General features: G+C 42.0%; 2 protein-coding genes across 3 annotated transcripts; one reads left to right on the top strand and one right to left on the bottom strand.

Annotated features, from left to right (window-relative positions):
- Positions 1 to 79: 79 nt before the first annotated feature.
- LOC149036953 (uncharacterized) lies at positions 80 to 6,078 on the bottom strand. Its single transcript, XM_089190545.1, has 6 exons — positions 5,554 to 6,078; positions 5,198 to 5,251; positions 3,034 to 3,668; positions 2,340 to 2,758; positions 1,873 to 2,178; positions 80 to 1,489 (listed from the first exon to the last, which is right to left on the bottom strand). The coding sequence occupies exons 1-6, from the start codon at positions 5,682 to 5,684 to the stop codon at positions 749 to 751; spliced, it is 2,286 nt and encodes a 761-aa protein (XP_089046671.1). The 5' UTR covers positions 5,685 to 6,078; the 3' UTR covers positions 80 to 748.
- Positions 6,079 to 6,169: 91 nt separating this feature from the next.
- On the top strand, positions 6,170 to 11,008 carry LOC149036952 (uncharacterized). Of its 2 annotated transcripts, none has more exons than XM_089190548.1 (6): positions 6,170 to 6,682; positions 7,261 to 7,361; positions 8,128 to 8,182; positions 9,024 to 9,124; positions 10,289 to 10,343; positions 10,792 to 11,008. In XM_089190548.1, the coding sequence occupies exons 1-6, from the start codon at positions 6,580 to 6,582 to the stop codon at positions 10,863 to 10,865; spliced, it is 489 nt and encodes a 162-aa protein (XP_089046674.1). In that variant the 5' UTR covers positions 6,170 to 6,579; the 3' UTR covers positions 10,866 to 11,008. The 2 variants fall into 2 exon arrangements, with proteins under 2 accessions (XP_089046674.1, XP_089046673.1); XM_089190547.1 differs by having other exon boundaries at positions 6,174 to 6,682; positions 10,271 to 10,343.
- Positions 11,009 to 11,326: the final 318 nt, after the last annotated feature.

The raw sequence follows: 11,326 nt of genomic DNA, 5'->3' as shown, positions 1-11,326 counted from the left end.
TCTTTGTGGGCACAGCGACCTGCTTCCCTTTTGTGGCGGTTATTAAAAATAACTTATTATAGCAGAGAACGAGTACACATTTTCTCCACCATCAACTCAATTTTATTTTAAATGTGTTGAATTCCAAAATGAACACGCTGGTCAAATTTCAAAATCGAGCTAAACTATCTGTCACCTTTGTCACAGAAAAAAATTAGTTTGCTCACAAGAACACGACCGCCTTAGCTTGAATATTATCATCAACAGCTTGTGAGGAACTTAAAAAAAAAATCTTGCAAACACAACATTTACGGAACACACTGGCCTGTGTTGAACTCTGAAATGAACATGCTGGTTGAATTTCAAAATCGAGTAAAACCATCTCACCACTGTCACAGAAAAGACCAATTTCCTCAGAAAAACACCACTGCCCTAGCTTGAATATTTATCCACAGTTTGCGACAGACTTTGACATTGATCATCTTGTTATAAAATTGACTGAAACCACCTCTCACGATTGTCGCAAAAAAAACATTCATTTCTTCAGAACACACTGGCCTGTGTTGAACTCTAAAATGAACATGCAACCTGGTTGAATTTCAAAATTGAGTAAAACCATTGTCACAGAAAAAACTAATGTCCTCATAGCTTGAATATCTATCCACAGTCTGTGAGAGACGTTGACATTGATCATCTCGAACTCCAAAATGAACATCCAAGTGAAAAGCTTACAGTCTGACTGAAAATTTGTTTTACAGTTAGGTACCTCCTATTGGAAGACAGTCCTGTCGATCTCTTCTTCTTCAGTGGGATCTTCTGGCTGGAGAAACCACAGCCACCTGTTGTTACTGTCTGGTATGCACCTTCGACGTATATACATGAGTGCTGCGATCTGGCTATGGTGGTCGCTGTGATGGCCAATGGCGCTGGCTATTTTAGACAAGTTGCACCATACGTCTCCCCAGCCTCTTTGTAAGAGAAGGTGTTGGAGACGTGGAAGGAGCATGACCAGCATTCCAGCGTTGGCTATATATCGCAATCTGGTGGCACTACAACTCAGGATGTCCTCCAGGGCCTTGCAAAGCAGGATCCTCCTATCTCCAGGGATCTGTCCGCCGTTCAAACATTGTGCGATCAGGGGTGCAAATTCCAACATGGCAGCCAGCCGTCCGTTTCTTTTCAAGCCCAGCGCAGTGATTGTGGGTTGGTCCAGCTTGTTTACGAGCATGTAAATGGAGCAGGTTGGATTCTGACATTTGGTTCTCACGTCGGCCATATCTCCCCCCCCTTCCTGGCACAGGCAGTACGGGCAGCTCTGATCCTCTTCATCCTGGGAGTCTCTCACGACCGGCTCTCCCAGGCAAGTGCAGTCGGCCCCAGTGGCTGTCCAGACGTCGCGGACTCTCCGCCTCGCTATTCTGGTACGTTCCTCTGTGTAGACCCTGAGAGCTGCAGATTGTCTAGCCTGCTGTAAGGCTTGCGTGTCTGAAGATCTGGCCTGCTGTTCTGCCTAGGGAGAGAAAAAAAAAGCAACAGGTGAGGTAGGTACCTCCACTAATAATAATAATAATAATAATAATAATAATAATGATAATAAAATTAATAATAATAATAATAAAGCATGCTTCGTGCAAGTAGTGAAAATTAAAAAATTTAAAATGGGGTGAAAATTTTTTAACTTACAATTGGTTCATTCTCGATTTCCCCCTGCCCCTCTAAAAGGTCAAAATTAAATGTAGGTTAAAAGTTTTTGACAAAGATTGAGTCTCAATTTCCTCTGTCTCCTGGCCCCAACTATTCAGCAAATGCCAATCTAATATTTTTGAAGTTAGCACCTATCAAATCATTTTGTCAGTCAATGTGCAGTTATTTATTTTTTAAATTTCAGTTCACCTGTGGTGGGTTGCAAGGTTGGTTTCCTTGCAGGAACTTTTGCAGTCTGTCCAAAGACTCTCTGTTGGGTATGCGTGTGGCTATGATTCCCGGCAGTGCTAGCAGACGCTGCCGGGGATCTGGTGGTACTTCCTGCTGCACTTCTTGGTCCCTCGGTCTTTGCTCAGCTACTGGCCCTTCTGTGGACACCTGGGATGCTCGGGTGCTGGCACGTCTGGGCGTCGCCTGCTTTCTTCGTCTGACCAAGCCGGAGCTGCCGCTGGGTCTTCGTGTGGGTGTCGCTTCTGCAGCTGTGACTCGCAGTGCCTGTTATAAAAGGGTGAGATATATCTAGTTGGTCATCTAAAACAAGGCCCTGCATGATGAAGAGGATCTTTAAATGCGTGTATTATGGTCATCTGGAGTAATGGGTTCTAAGCTCGTCTACTGACTGACTGACTCGCTCTTGATCACAGGAGAGACCCTACCTGAGTCGTTGTCTGCACAGACACGTAACACTGCAGCAGATTTTCTATGTGCCTTGTCACGGTTTCAGTGTGCTCTGGGGTTCCTCGGGCGGGAAGTGGGTCCAGCTCCTCTTCAGCATCCCACCCGACGGAGAGTTCTGACTCATCCGAACTGCTGTCCTCCCCATGGTCTGGAGCAGAGGCTATCACCAGATCCCAGTGGGAAGAGCTGGCCAGTCTGAGCCCCTTTGTCTGTTCGGCTTCCAGGGGCGTCATGGTCAGGAAGTCCACTCCAAATCGAAGCATCATTTCCACCAGACGTGCAGGCTTGTCTTTCTTGCCCGCATATCTGATTGCTGTCATTCGCGCGAGCATCAGTTCTGTCACGGTGAGTCCCAGACCTCGTATCATTTCTTTTGACATGAAAGCAGCCACGTCACCTGCAAGAGAGTCGATGTCAATTGCATGTCCTGAGCACTAGCCCTTCACAAGAACAAATCACTTTGTACCAAAGGTAATCAGAGGAACTGCATTGAGAACACAAGATGTAATAAGTGAGTCTTCCAAAACTGTCCCAAACTTGAATTTTCTTTGGTGCTAGCAGAGTTATCATTTTTACCTCACAATGGAATACTACTACTACTGTTTTTGTTTTGTTGGTTGGTTTTTTTTTTTTTAAAGAAAAAAAAATTGTTAAAAAATGTTTTCAAGTTACCTGGAGACACGCTTCGAATTCCCTGGTTCGAAATGCGTGCTGCCACCGTGATATTGCCGGGCAAGATTCCTCTGTGTGTGTCCGTGATGAGACGACGAGGGAAACCATGTGTAAACTGGGCAGAGACATCGCTCCAGTGGGGGGCATTCAAGATCATGACGTTCCCAAAGAGGTCAAGGCGTACCAAATTCAAGTTGCGGTCGAATGCCTCGTTGCCACATCTCAGACTCCCATCCAAGGCCTCTCCCGTGGTTAGAAACATATCCTCCTTGGACAGTTCATTTCTTCTTTCTTGTGAGTGGTCTGACTCCTGCCGCTGTGTGCTGCACCATTCCTCTCTACTCTGTACATAGCGTGAACAATAATCTCTACATGTCTGCAGGTCTTCAAATACCACTTCTCCAGCTTGGTCCTCAGCAAAAAGCCCTGCGGGCAAACGCAAGCTGTCATACAGGAACAGATTGAAGTTGAACCGCATTCTATCTTCCAACGATACCGCCAGGCCAGACGGGAAATACGGTGCAACAACGACCGGTGCCACATCCCTGCTTGTGGATGGCTGGTTGTCTAAGGCCACATGCAGCATTGGTGAGTCCCGGGGTTGTGTTTCATCATCAATGAACGAGCTTGAAGGGCTAGGAAAAAAAGGGAAAAACAAAGCATGAAAAAAATTGAAAAAACATGAATTGCCTTGCTCAAGAGCTACTTCTGTTTCCTTTTTTGAACGTGGGTGAATCCTTGTTTGCATTTTTTGCCTCGTCATCATCATCTCGCGAAGAAATAAGATGAAATTTTTGAATATGGAAAGAGCGTATGAACCATTTCAGTTATCTCTGACAATCTGAGCCCCATCGATAGATAACAAACAGTTTCCCAGGAATTCTCTTTTCAAAACCCCAAAATTTACAGGGAATGCATGAGCTCGTTGATGTTTTGCCTGCAAGTGATTTTGCAGTTTTTTTTTTTACTTGTGGCCAATTTCTTTGTGACTGATTGCAAGGAGTCGAAACCTAAACAAACTGCATAATTCAACCAGCTCTTTTCATTTTTGAACATGACTGGTATACACAGCTACATCTCCTACGGGTTCACCGGCATGCTAATGGGCAAAAATGTAAACAGGGACGTCACGATCGATCGACCATTCTAACCAATTTGTACTCTTTGGTATACAATCTCAAGTTCTCCAGTCGAGTACTACAAAAGTTGTAGAGTATTTTATTTTGCCCTGTTCCTTGCACAGCAGTTCTCACTTTTATGTGCTCCGTTCATCAGATAGAGTGGACAAACCCAAGGCACATGTCAAGTGCAATCTGTTTCCTGGGTAAGTTTGAGCAATTTGGTTGGAATTTTGCAGTAGCCTGATGGCTAATCTGATGTAACACCACCGAAACTATCTTTGGCCGAGTTGAAATTTAATTCGACAATATTGAGCACATGCCTTTTTGAGAACTACTGGGGCATGGATTATAATTATATTAACAAGGCTACAATAATAATAGCAATAATAATAATAATAGTAATAATCAAAGTAGTAGTAATAATGATAATAGCATTAAGAAGAATAACAATAATTCTGATGATGATCTTCAACCAGAGCAGTAGATGCCCTTCCAAATCTGCAGCCAACTAATACCCCATTCACACCAGCAAAACATGTTTTGTTAAACTGGTTTTCATTGAATGAAAATTATAAACAGAGAACTGAAAAACTTGATTTTCCATTGGATTCAAGTACTAGCTAACTTGTATTTCCAATGTGCTACATTCAAGTCAAAAATATTCGGTTAAATAGTTTCTATGAAGAAAAAAAAATTAAACTGTGTTTAACAAAACAACTTTTAAACATGTTTAAGCTTTGGTGTGAATGGGGCATAATTTGGTTTCGGTGTTCAAGAAATATTGTGGCAAGATTAAAAAATACCAGTAACTGGGGAGAAAACACTTATGTACTATTATCCTGGTCAACTCCCAGGGAAAGGGGCACGCCTTCCATGATTCGAGCATATAAAAGGGCATGGTTGATCGTGTTTTCTTCTGAATTTTGGAAACCTTTGCCAGAAATAAAGGAATAGACCAACAGACATTCTCTGTCCCAATAAGTGACTCTGGGGGAGTAGATAGAATCTAATATGTGCCCACTAAGTCAAATTTAATATCATACCTTTCCTCGCTTGGATCTTCCTCGTCTTGAACGGGAACGGGATCAAGACGGGAACTGCAATGCGAAAGAGAGTCGTCGCTAAGTACACCAAGTAAAAATCAAGCGTGTATAGTACCATGCCGACAATGTATAGTACAAACGCATAGTACAAAACAACAAAGAGAAAAACTAAGAAAGAAGAGGCAGAGACGACCGCAAATAAAACAGCTTCCAAATGAATACAATGAATGCAATGATTGCCTACTGGTCATTTCACTGGGTGCGGTTCACCTCGGGGAACAATGACAAAAAAAAACAAAAACAAAAAAAAAAGTAAACAGAACAGAGCACCATGTGTATTTTAGCGCGTTACCGACCTGCGACTTTCCGCAGCTTGTGTTTCTATAAACTCCCAACCCCTTGCTCTTTTGGAACGTTTCCTTCTGGGCGGCATGTTGAACGACCTTAACTGTGTGAGTTCATATGGGGAATGAGCTGAGAATCTCATCTGGGACGTGTTTAAAGACAGGACCAGCAAGAGGAGGGCGTGCTTAGGGTTCGTGAGTGTTATTTTCGACGAAGTCACGCAGATATTTAGGATCAAAGTTTAGGACCCTCGAGCGAATTCCAGCAAGCTAAAACAGAAAAGAGAGAAGCTACGAACACTCGAGGACGATTATTTGATGAGAGATTGAAAATCGACGATGTATTAGGTCAGGTGTCGTGACTTATTCACTTCAACAAACGACGCGCTCGCCATTCCTCGCGTTTCGTGCCTACATGACAACATAGCTGCAAGTTTCCAAAAATGGCACCGGAAGTGGAGGTCTCTATTGTGTTCGCGCAGGTTCTGCGCGTACACAATAAATGATTGATAGCCCTGGCCACTTCCTGCCTTCCCAGGTACGTGACTTCTTACACACGACGTGACTCGAACTGAAAGCAATGTGTGGGAACTAGCGCGTCTCTCCCCCTGTACTTTGGTCAACGTGGGACGGCAAGGAATTAATTCAATGAAAATTTCACCCCGTCGACTTCCAAAGAGAATGAATTTTGCGTCCGATGGACGGAAAGTTCTTCAAATATATTGCGCGTAGAGCTGATCACTACTATACGTTTTTGTTTCCCGAAAGCATTTTTATCGTTAAAAGGAACACACACACACACACGAAAAAAAAAAAATGACTTTAAATTTGGACAAAACCAAATGCATGCTTATCGGTAGTAATAGGAAACGCGTAAATATAGTTTATCATTATTATTTATTATTATTTGATTGGCTAGTTGGCCGGCCATATCGGCCTAGCGCCAAATGTCCCCCCCTCCCCCCTCCCCCCCTCCCCAAGGCGCGCGCGCACGCGCATTAGGTGACTCGACTAGCTGGCCCTGCGAGCTAGAGAGACATGTCTTTTCGTTTCGCCTCCACGAAATCGGAGGCAGTGGGAATATGGCATCACACACCTTCCATCCCCGAGGTTTCGAAGTTGCGATGTTGCTGTGTTCAAGGTAACCCTGTGCAAAGAATGATTCGTTGGGCGAGGAGAGCACTTATTTGGAGACTCTCTAGTGGCTGTATATATTATCTGAATTGAGTTCACTCCCACAACTTAACGAAGGCTTTTCGACTGCGGGCGAGTCGATTTCAACCTTCTTCTCTTTGCGCAATATTCGTTCGTTCGTTCGTTCGTTCGTTCGTTCGTTTGGAAGATTTCGCACCTCGTCTGCGAAGCCGCTTCGATTTCGACTCGATTCGTGGCGCACACGTGGACGAACGCGCGAGTGCAAAAAAACCAGCAGTCGATCGACTCTGAGAACGAAGCAACTCGCAAGAGAATCGAAAGCCTTTTCCGTCCGTAGATTTTTCTCTCTGTTCGCAAATACAGGGCTTTCAGCCGCAGGGGACGAGCGTCCTCCTGACTCGAGCGACGAGCGAGTGTTTGTCTGTTTGTCTGTCTCTTTGTTTGTTTTGCCTGTTTGTACACGTCCAAGTTGGCAGTTAAAAACATAGTCTATTTTCCAAGGTTTCCAAGGAAGGTTTCTTCACTTCATGCCTGGGTCCTTATGTATATTATTCTGTTTTACAGAAAATAACAGTCAACTTGAGCAGGAAAACTCCAATCAGCCTAGAGGGGCCAGAAAAGAATTGTGCTTAGAAATAGCAGTTACCTCCAGCTGGAAAATACAAGTAAGTACTGCCAAAGAATATTTATTCCTTGCTGGTAATCTCAGAACGGCTGTCTAGGGCTGGAAATTAACAGTACTGGAATACAACAGTTAACTCCTGCTGAGAAACTGAGAACAGCTAAGAGGGGCTGGGAAATAACAGTGCTGGAATACAAGAGTTATCCACTGCTGGAATTCAGAAACAGGAAACTTTTCAATACTCTGCTACAATACACTGAGCATGCAATAATACCTTCCATTGCCTCAACTCCAGTTACTTGTAGAAAGGTCATCTCTGAACCATTAAATAGGATCTGCTTTACTAGTTATGTACAGTTTGCAATACATTAATGAAAGAAAAAATCTTAACCCTTTAACCCCAAGAGTGGGCAGCCTCTAAGTTCTCATTACAAAATCACCCCTGATATGATAGCAATCTCATTTAATAATAGTAGAAATGATAATACAATATGCAATATCCAATATACGATATACAATATACGATATCCAATATACAATATCCAATATACAATATCCAATATCCAATATCCAATATACAATATACAATATGCAATGTCAAGCAGACAAGTGATGAGATCAAAGAAAAATAGAAATGAAGGGAACTTAAGCTGATCCAATAGCAAATTCTCCAAGCCAACATCACCAGAACTGTATGGCTGACAGTAAGGAGAATTACTCTGGAGATCTTGGGAGGGAGTGAAAGGCTTCATTAAAAAGAGGCTGTAAATTGAATGTCAATGTGAATTTTCCTGCTTTCCTGCCTGTAGGGAAAACAAGGACCAAGTGAAGTACAAATTGAATCCTTCCCTGGGAAAAAAAAAGGTCAGTCAATTCATAAAACCAGATCCGTGAGAGTAATGATTGATCACCCACTCCGAGATAATATTATTATTGTTATCTGTCAGCCATTTGAAATGACAGGGCTTGCAGAGGAATGAAATTCCCTTCAAACCAGATTGCACCTGTACGTCCCTTACCACTGGAGTGTTTTGCATGCCAAAAAAGTCAGTATATGGGAAGAATAGTATGCAACTGAATGATGCAAGTTTCAGCCAGTTGAGGGTTCTTACATTTTTTTATGGTGGTGCTAATGGTGTCTCAGTCAATTGCTAACTTAGCATTTAAGTACTAGTTGTGGTATTGATTATTTGACTTTCCCTAAATGTTTTTTATTGGTGGAGCCAACGGAAAAAGTTTGTGAGGCCATGCTTTAAAAAAATGACAGGAAGGCCTTAAGAGCTTACTTAGATCTTTATGAAGATGGAGGGTTATTTTATTGGCAGTGACATGTAAAGATAGTTTGCCAGGGCCACTTACTAGGAGTAGATGTATAAGTTAAAAATACTACATTTGAGCTCAATTTTTACGCAGACATTATTTAGGTATGATGGAAATTTAAAAGCACATTCTTGTCTCATTCATAAGCAATGCTATATACTTCACTGCTGTCAAATTTATTAAATTTTGTGTTCAGAATTACTTTTGGCCTTGATATTTTTAACATTATGTAACATTTAACATTACATAACATTGTTTTTAACAAACAGTAAACTTTTTTGGTTTTGATCTGAGCAATTAAAAACATTGTGTTGTTTCCAAGGTTTCCAAGGAAGGTTTCTTCACTTCATGCCTGGGTCCTTATGTATATTATTCTGTTTTACAGAAAATAACAGTCAACTGGAGCAGGCAAACTCCAATCAGCCAAGAGGGGCCAGAAAAGAATTGTGCTTAGACATAGCAGTTACCTCCAGCTGGAAAATACAAGTAAGTACTGCCAAAGAATATTTATTCCTTGCTGGTAATCTCAGAACGGCTGTCTAGGGCTGGAAATTAACAGTACTGGAATACAACAGTTAACTCCTGCTGAGAAACTGAGAACAGCTAAGAGGGGCTGGGAAATAACAGTGCTGGAATACAAGAGTTATCCACTGCTGGAATTCAGAAACAGGAAACTTTTCAATACTCTGCTACAATACACTGAGCATGCAATAATATCTTCCATTGCCTCAACTCCAGTTACTTGTAGAAAGGTCATCTCTGAACCATTAAATAGGATCTGCTTTACTAGTTATGTACAGTTTGCAATACGTTAACGAAAGAAAAAATCTTAACCCTTCAACCCCAAGAGTGGGCAGCGTCTAAGTTCTCATTACAAAATCACCCCTGATATGATGGCAATCTCATTTAATAATAGTAGAAATGATAATACAATATGCAATATCCAATATACGATATACGATATCCAATATACAATATCCAATATACAATATCCAATATCCAATATACAATATACAATATGCAATATCAAGCAGACAAGTGATGAGATCAAAGAAAAATAGAAATGAAGGGAACTTAAGCTGATCCAATAGCAAATTCTCCAAGCCAACATCACCAGAACTGTATGGCTGACAGTAAGGAGAATTACTCTGGAGATCTTGGGAGGGAGTGAAAGGCTTCATTAAAAAGAGGCTGTAAATTGAATGTCAATGTGAATTTTCCTGCTTTCCTGCCTGTAGGGAAAACAAGGACCAAGTGAAGTACAAATTGAATCCTTCCCTGGGAAGAAAAAAGGTCAGTCAATTCATAAAATCAAATCCGTGAGAATAATGATTGATCACCCACTCCGAGATAATATTATTATTGTTATCTGTCAGCCATTTGAAATGACAGGGCTTGCAGAGGAATGAAATTCCCTTCAAACCAGATTGCACCTGTACGTCCCTTACCACTTGAGTGTAACCCTTTAGCTCCCAGATCAAATTTGCACCTCTCCTCACTGTCAACCATACAATCCTTATGATGGTAGTTCCTTGGTAGAATTTAGTATGGCATCAACCAATGGTCCCCAAATTGAGATGATGTTCTGGATTCTCAGCACTCACCCTGTTGATATTGTATTTATATCGTTAGGAAAAATTCTCTCTCCAGGTCATTTGTGGTAGTGAAAGGGTTATTAACAGCTGTCACATCGCCTTGCCTGCAGGTAAATATGGTCAATGACATTACTAGATTTCTGGATTATACCATCCATTTACCCGTCTACGTAACATTTCCCCCACTGAACACACAAGAGGCTGTCGTTCCCCTGACAGGCCATGATCACCATTGCGCTACGCGCGCAGGCCTTCTGGGCACCTGGGGCTACCACCTCAACAGTCTGCCGCAAGCCTGCGACCAGCGCTATGGAAATGACAGCCATCAGAAACTTTTAACTCCATCCATCATTATCACATCAACCCTTGACATTAATTCATTCCTCCTTTGCAGCTGAATTTCATTCAGACACTTTGGATTGGTTATTATTGCTTCAAAAAGTGCAGGAATTCAGTGTGAAGCTAGCTGGGGCTTTAAGGAATTTTCATACTTTTTGCTGTGCAATTTCATGTTTCTATCAGTGTCAACAGATGAGCAAAATTCTCTCTTTTCTTCAGTTGCAGCAGCTGACATGCAAGGGCAGGAACTGTGCTGGTGTGATGTAGCTCTCAAGTGCCACCATCAAGGTTGAATGTGTGCAGGCAGTGATCACTGGAGATTTTTTCCCCCTCTAAACAATACTGCCTAACCGAATGGAGTAGACAAGAAAAGTTTTGACACATTCATTGGTATTGTTGTTGAAAATAAAGACTGATGCCCAAATTTATATTCAAAGGAGTGTGTGGTTTTGTCCTTTGTCTTTGTGTAGGTAATTGGATGATCTCTAGTGATATTTGACCTAAATGCCTGCAGTGATATTTCGAAATTGTTATGCGTAGTCTCACCAGCTGTTAGGCCGGTGGCATTTGAGGCAATTTTGAAATATCACCAGTGGTATTCATGCCAAACATCAGGTACAAATTATGCTGTTATTCGTCTCTACCGCTACCCGGGTTTAGTTTGTAATTTTCACATGTAGGTATTTGGCTTAAATTAAGCTGAAACACCACTGCTCTAAGCCAATCAAATCGCAGAAATGTCTCATGTGCTAGT

Source organism: Pocillopora damicornis, chromosome 12, assembly GCF_964200805.1.
Source record: "Pocillopora damicornis chromosome 12, jaPocDami1.2, whole genome shotgun sequence".
Taxonomy (NCBI): Eukaryota; Metazoa; Cnidaria; class Anthozoa; order Scleractinia; family Pocilloporidae; genus Pocillopora; species Pocillopora damicornis.
Note: the sequence above shows the minus strand (reverse complement) of the source record. Positions and strands in the feature narration are given on the sequence as shown.

Coding starts and splice junctions, on each gene's coding strand:
- LOC149036953 (XM_089190545.1), bottom strand. CDS start 5,684: ATGAGATTCTCAGCTCATTCCCCATATGAACTCACACAGTTAAGGTCG. Junction 3,669..5,197: donor GAAGATCCAAGCGAGGAAAG/GTATGATATTAA, acceptor TTTTTTTCCTAG/CCCTTCAAGCTCGTTCATTG. Junction 1,490..1,872: donor AACCTTGCAACCCACCACAG/GTGAACTGAAAT, acceptor TTCTCTCCCTAG/GCAGAACAGCAGGCCAGATC.
- LOC149036952 (XM_089190547.1), top strand. CDS start 6,580: ATGTCTTTTCGTTTCGCCTCCACGAAATCGGAGGCAGTGGGAATATGG. Junction 6,683..7,260: donor GCGATGTTGCTGTGTTCAAG/GTAACCCTGTGC, acceptor TCTGTTTTACAG/AAAATAACAGTCAACTTGAG. Junction 10,344..10,791: donor TCACATCGCCTTGCCTGCAG/GTAAATATGGTC, acceptor TCTTTTCTTCAG/TTGCAGCAGCTGACATGCAA.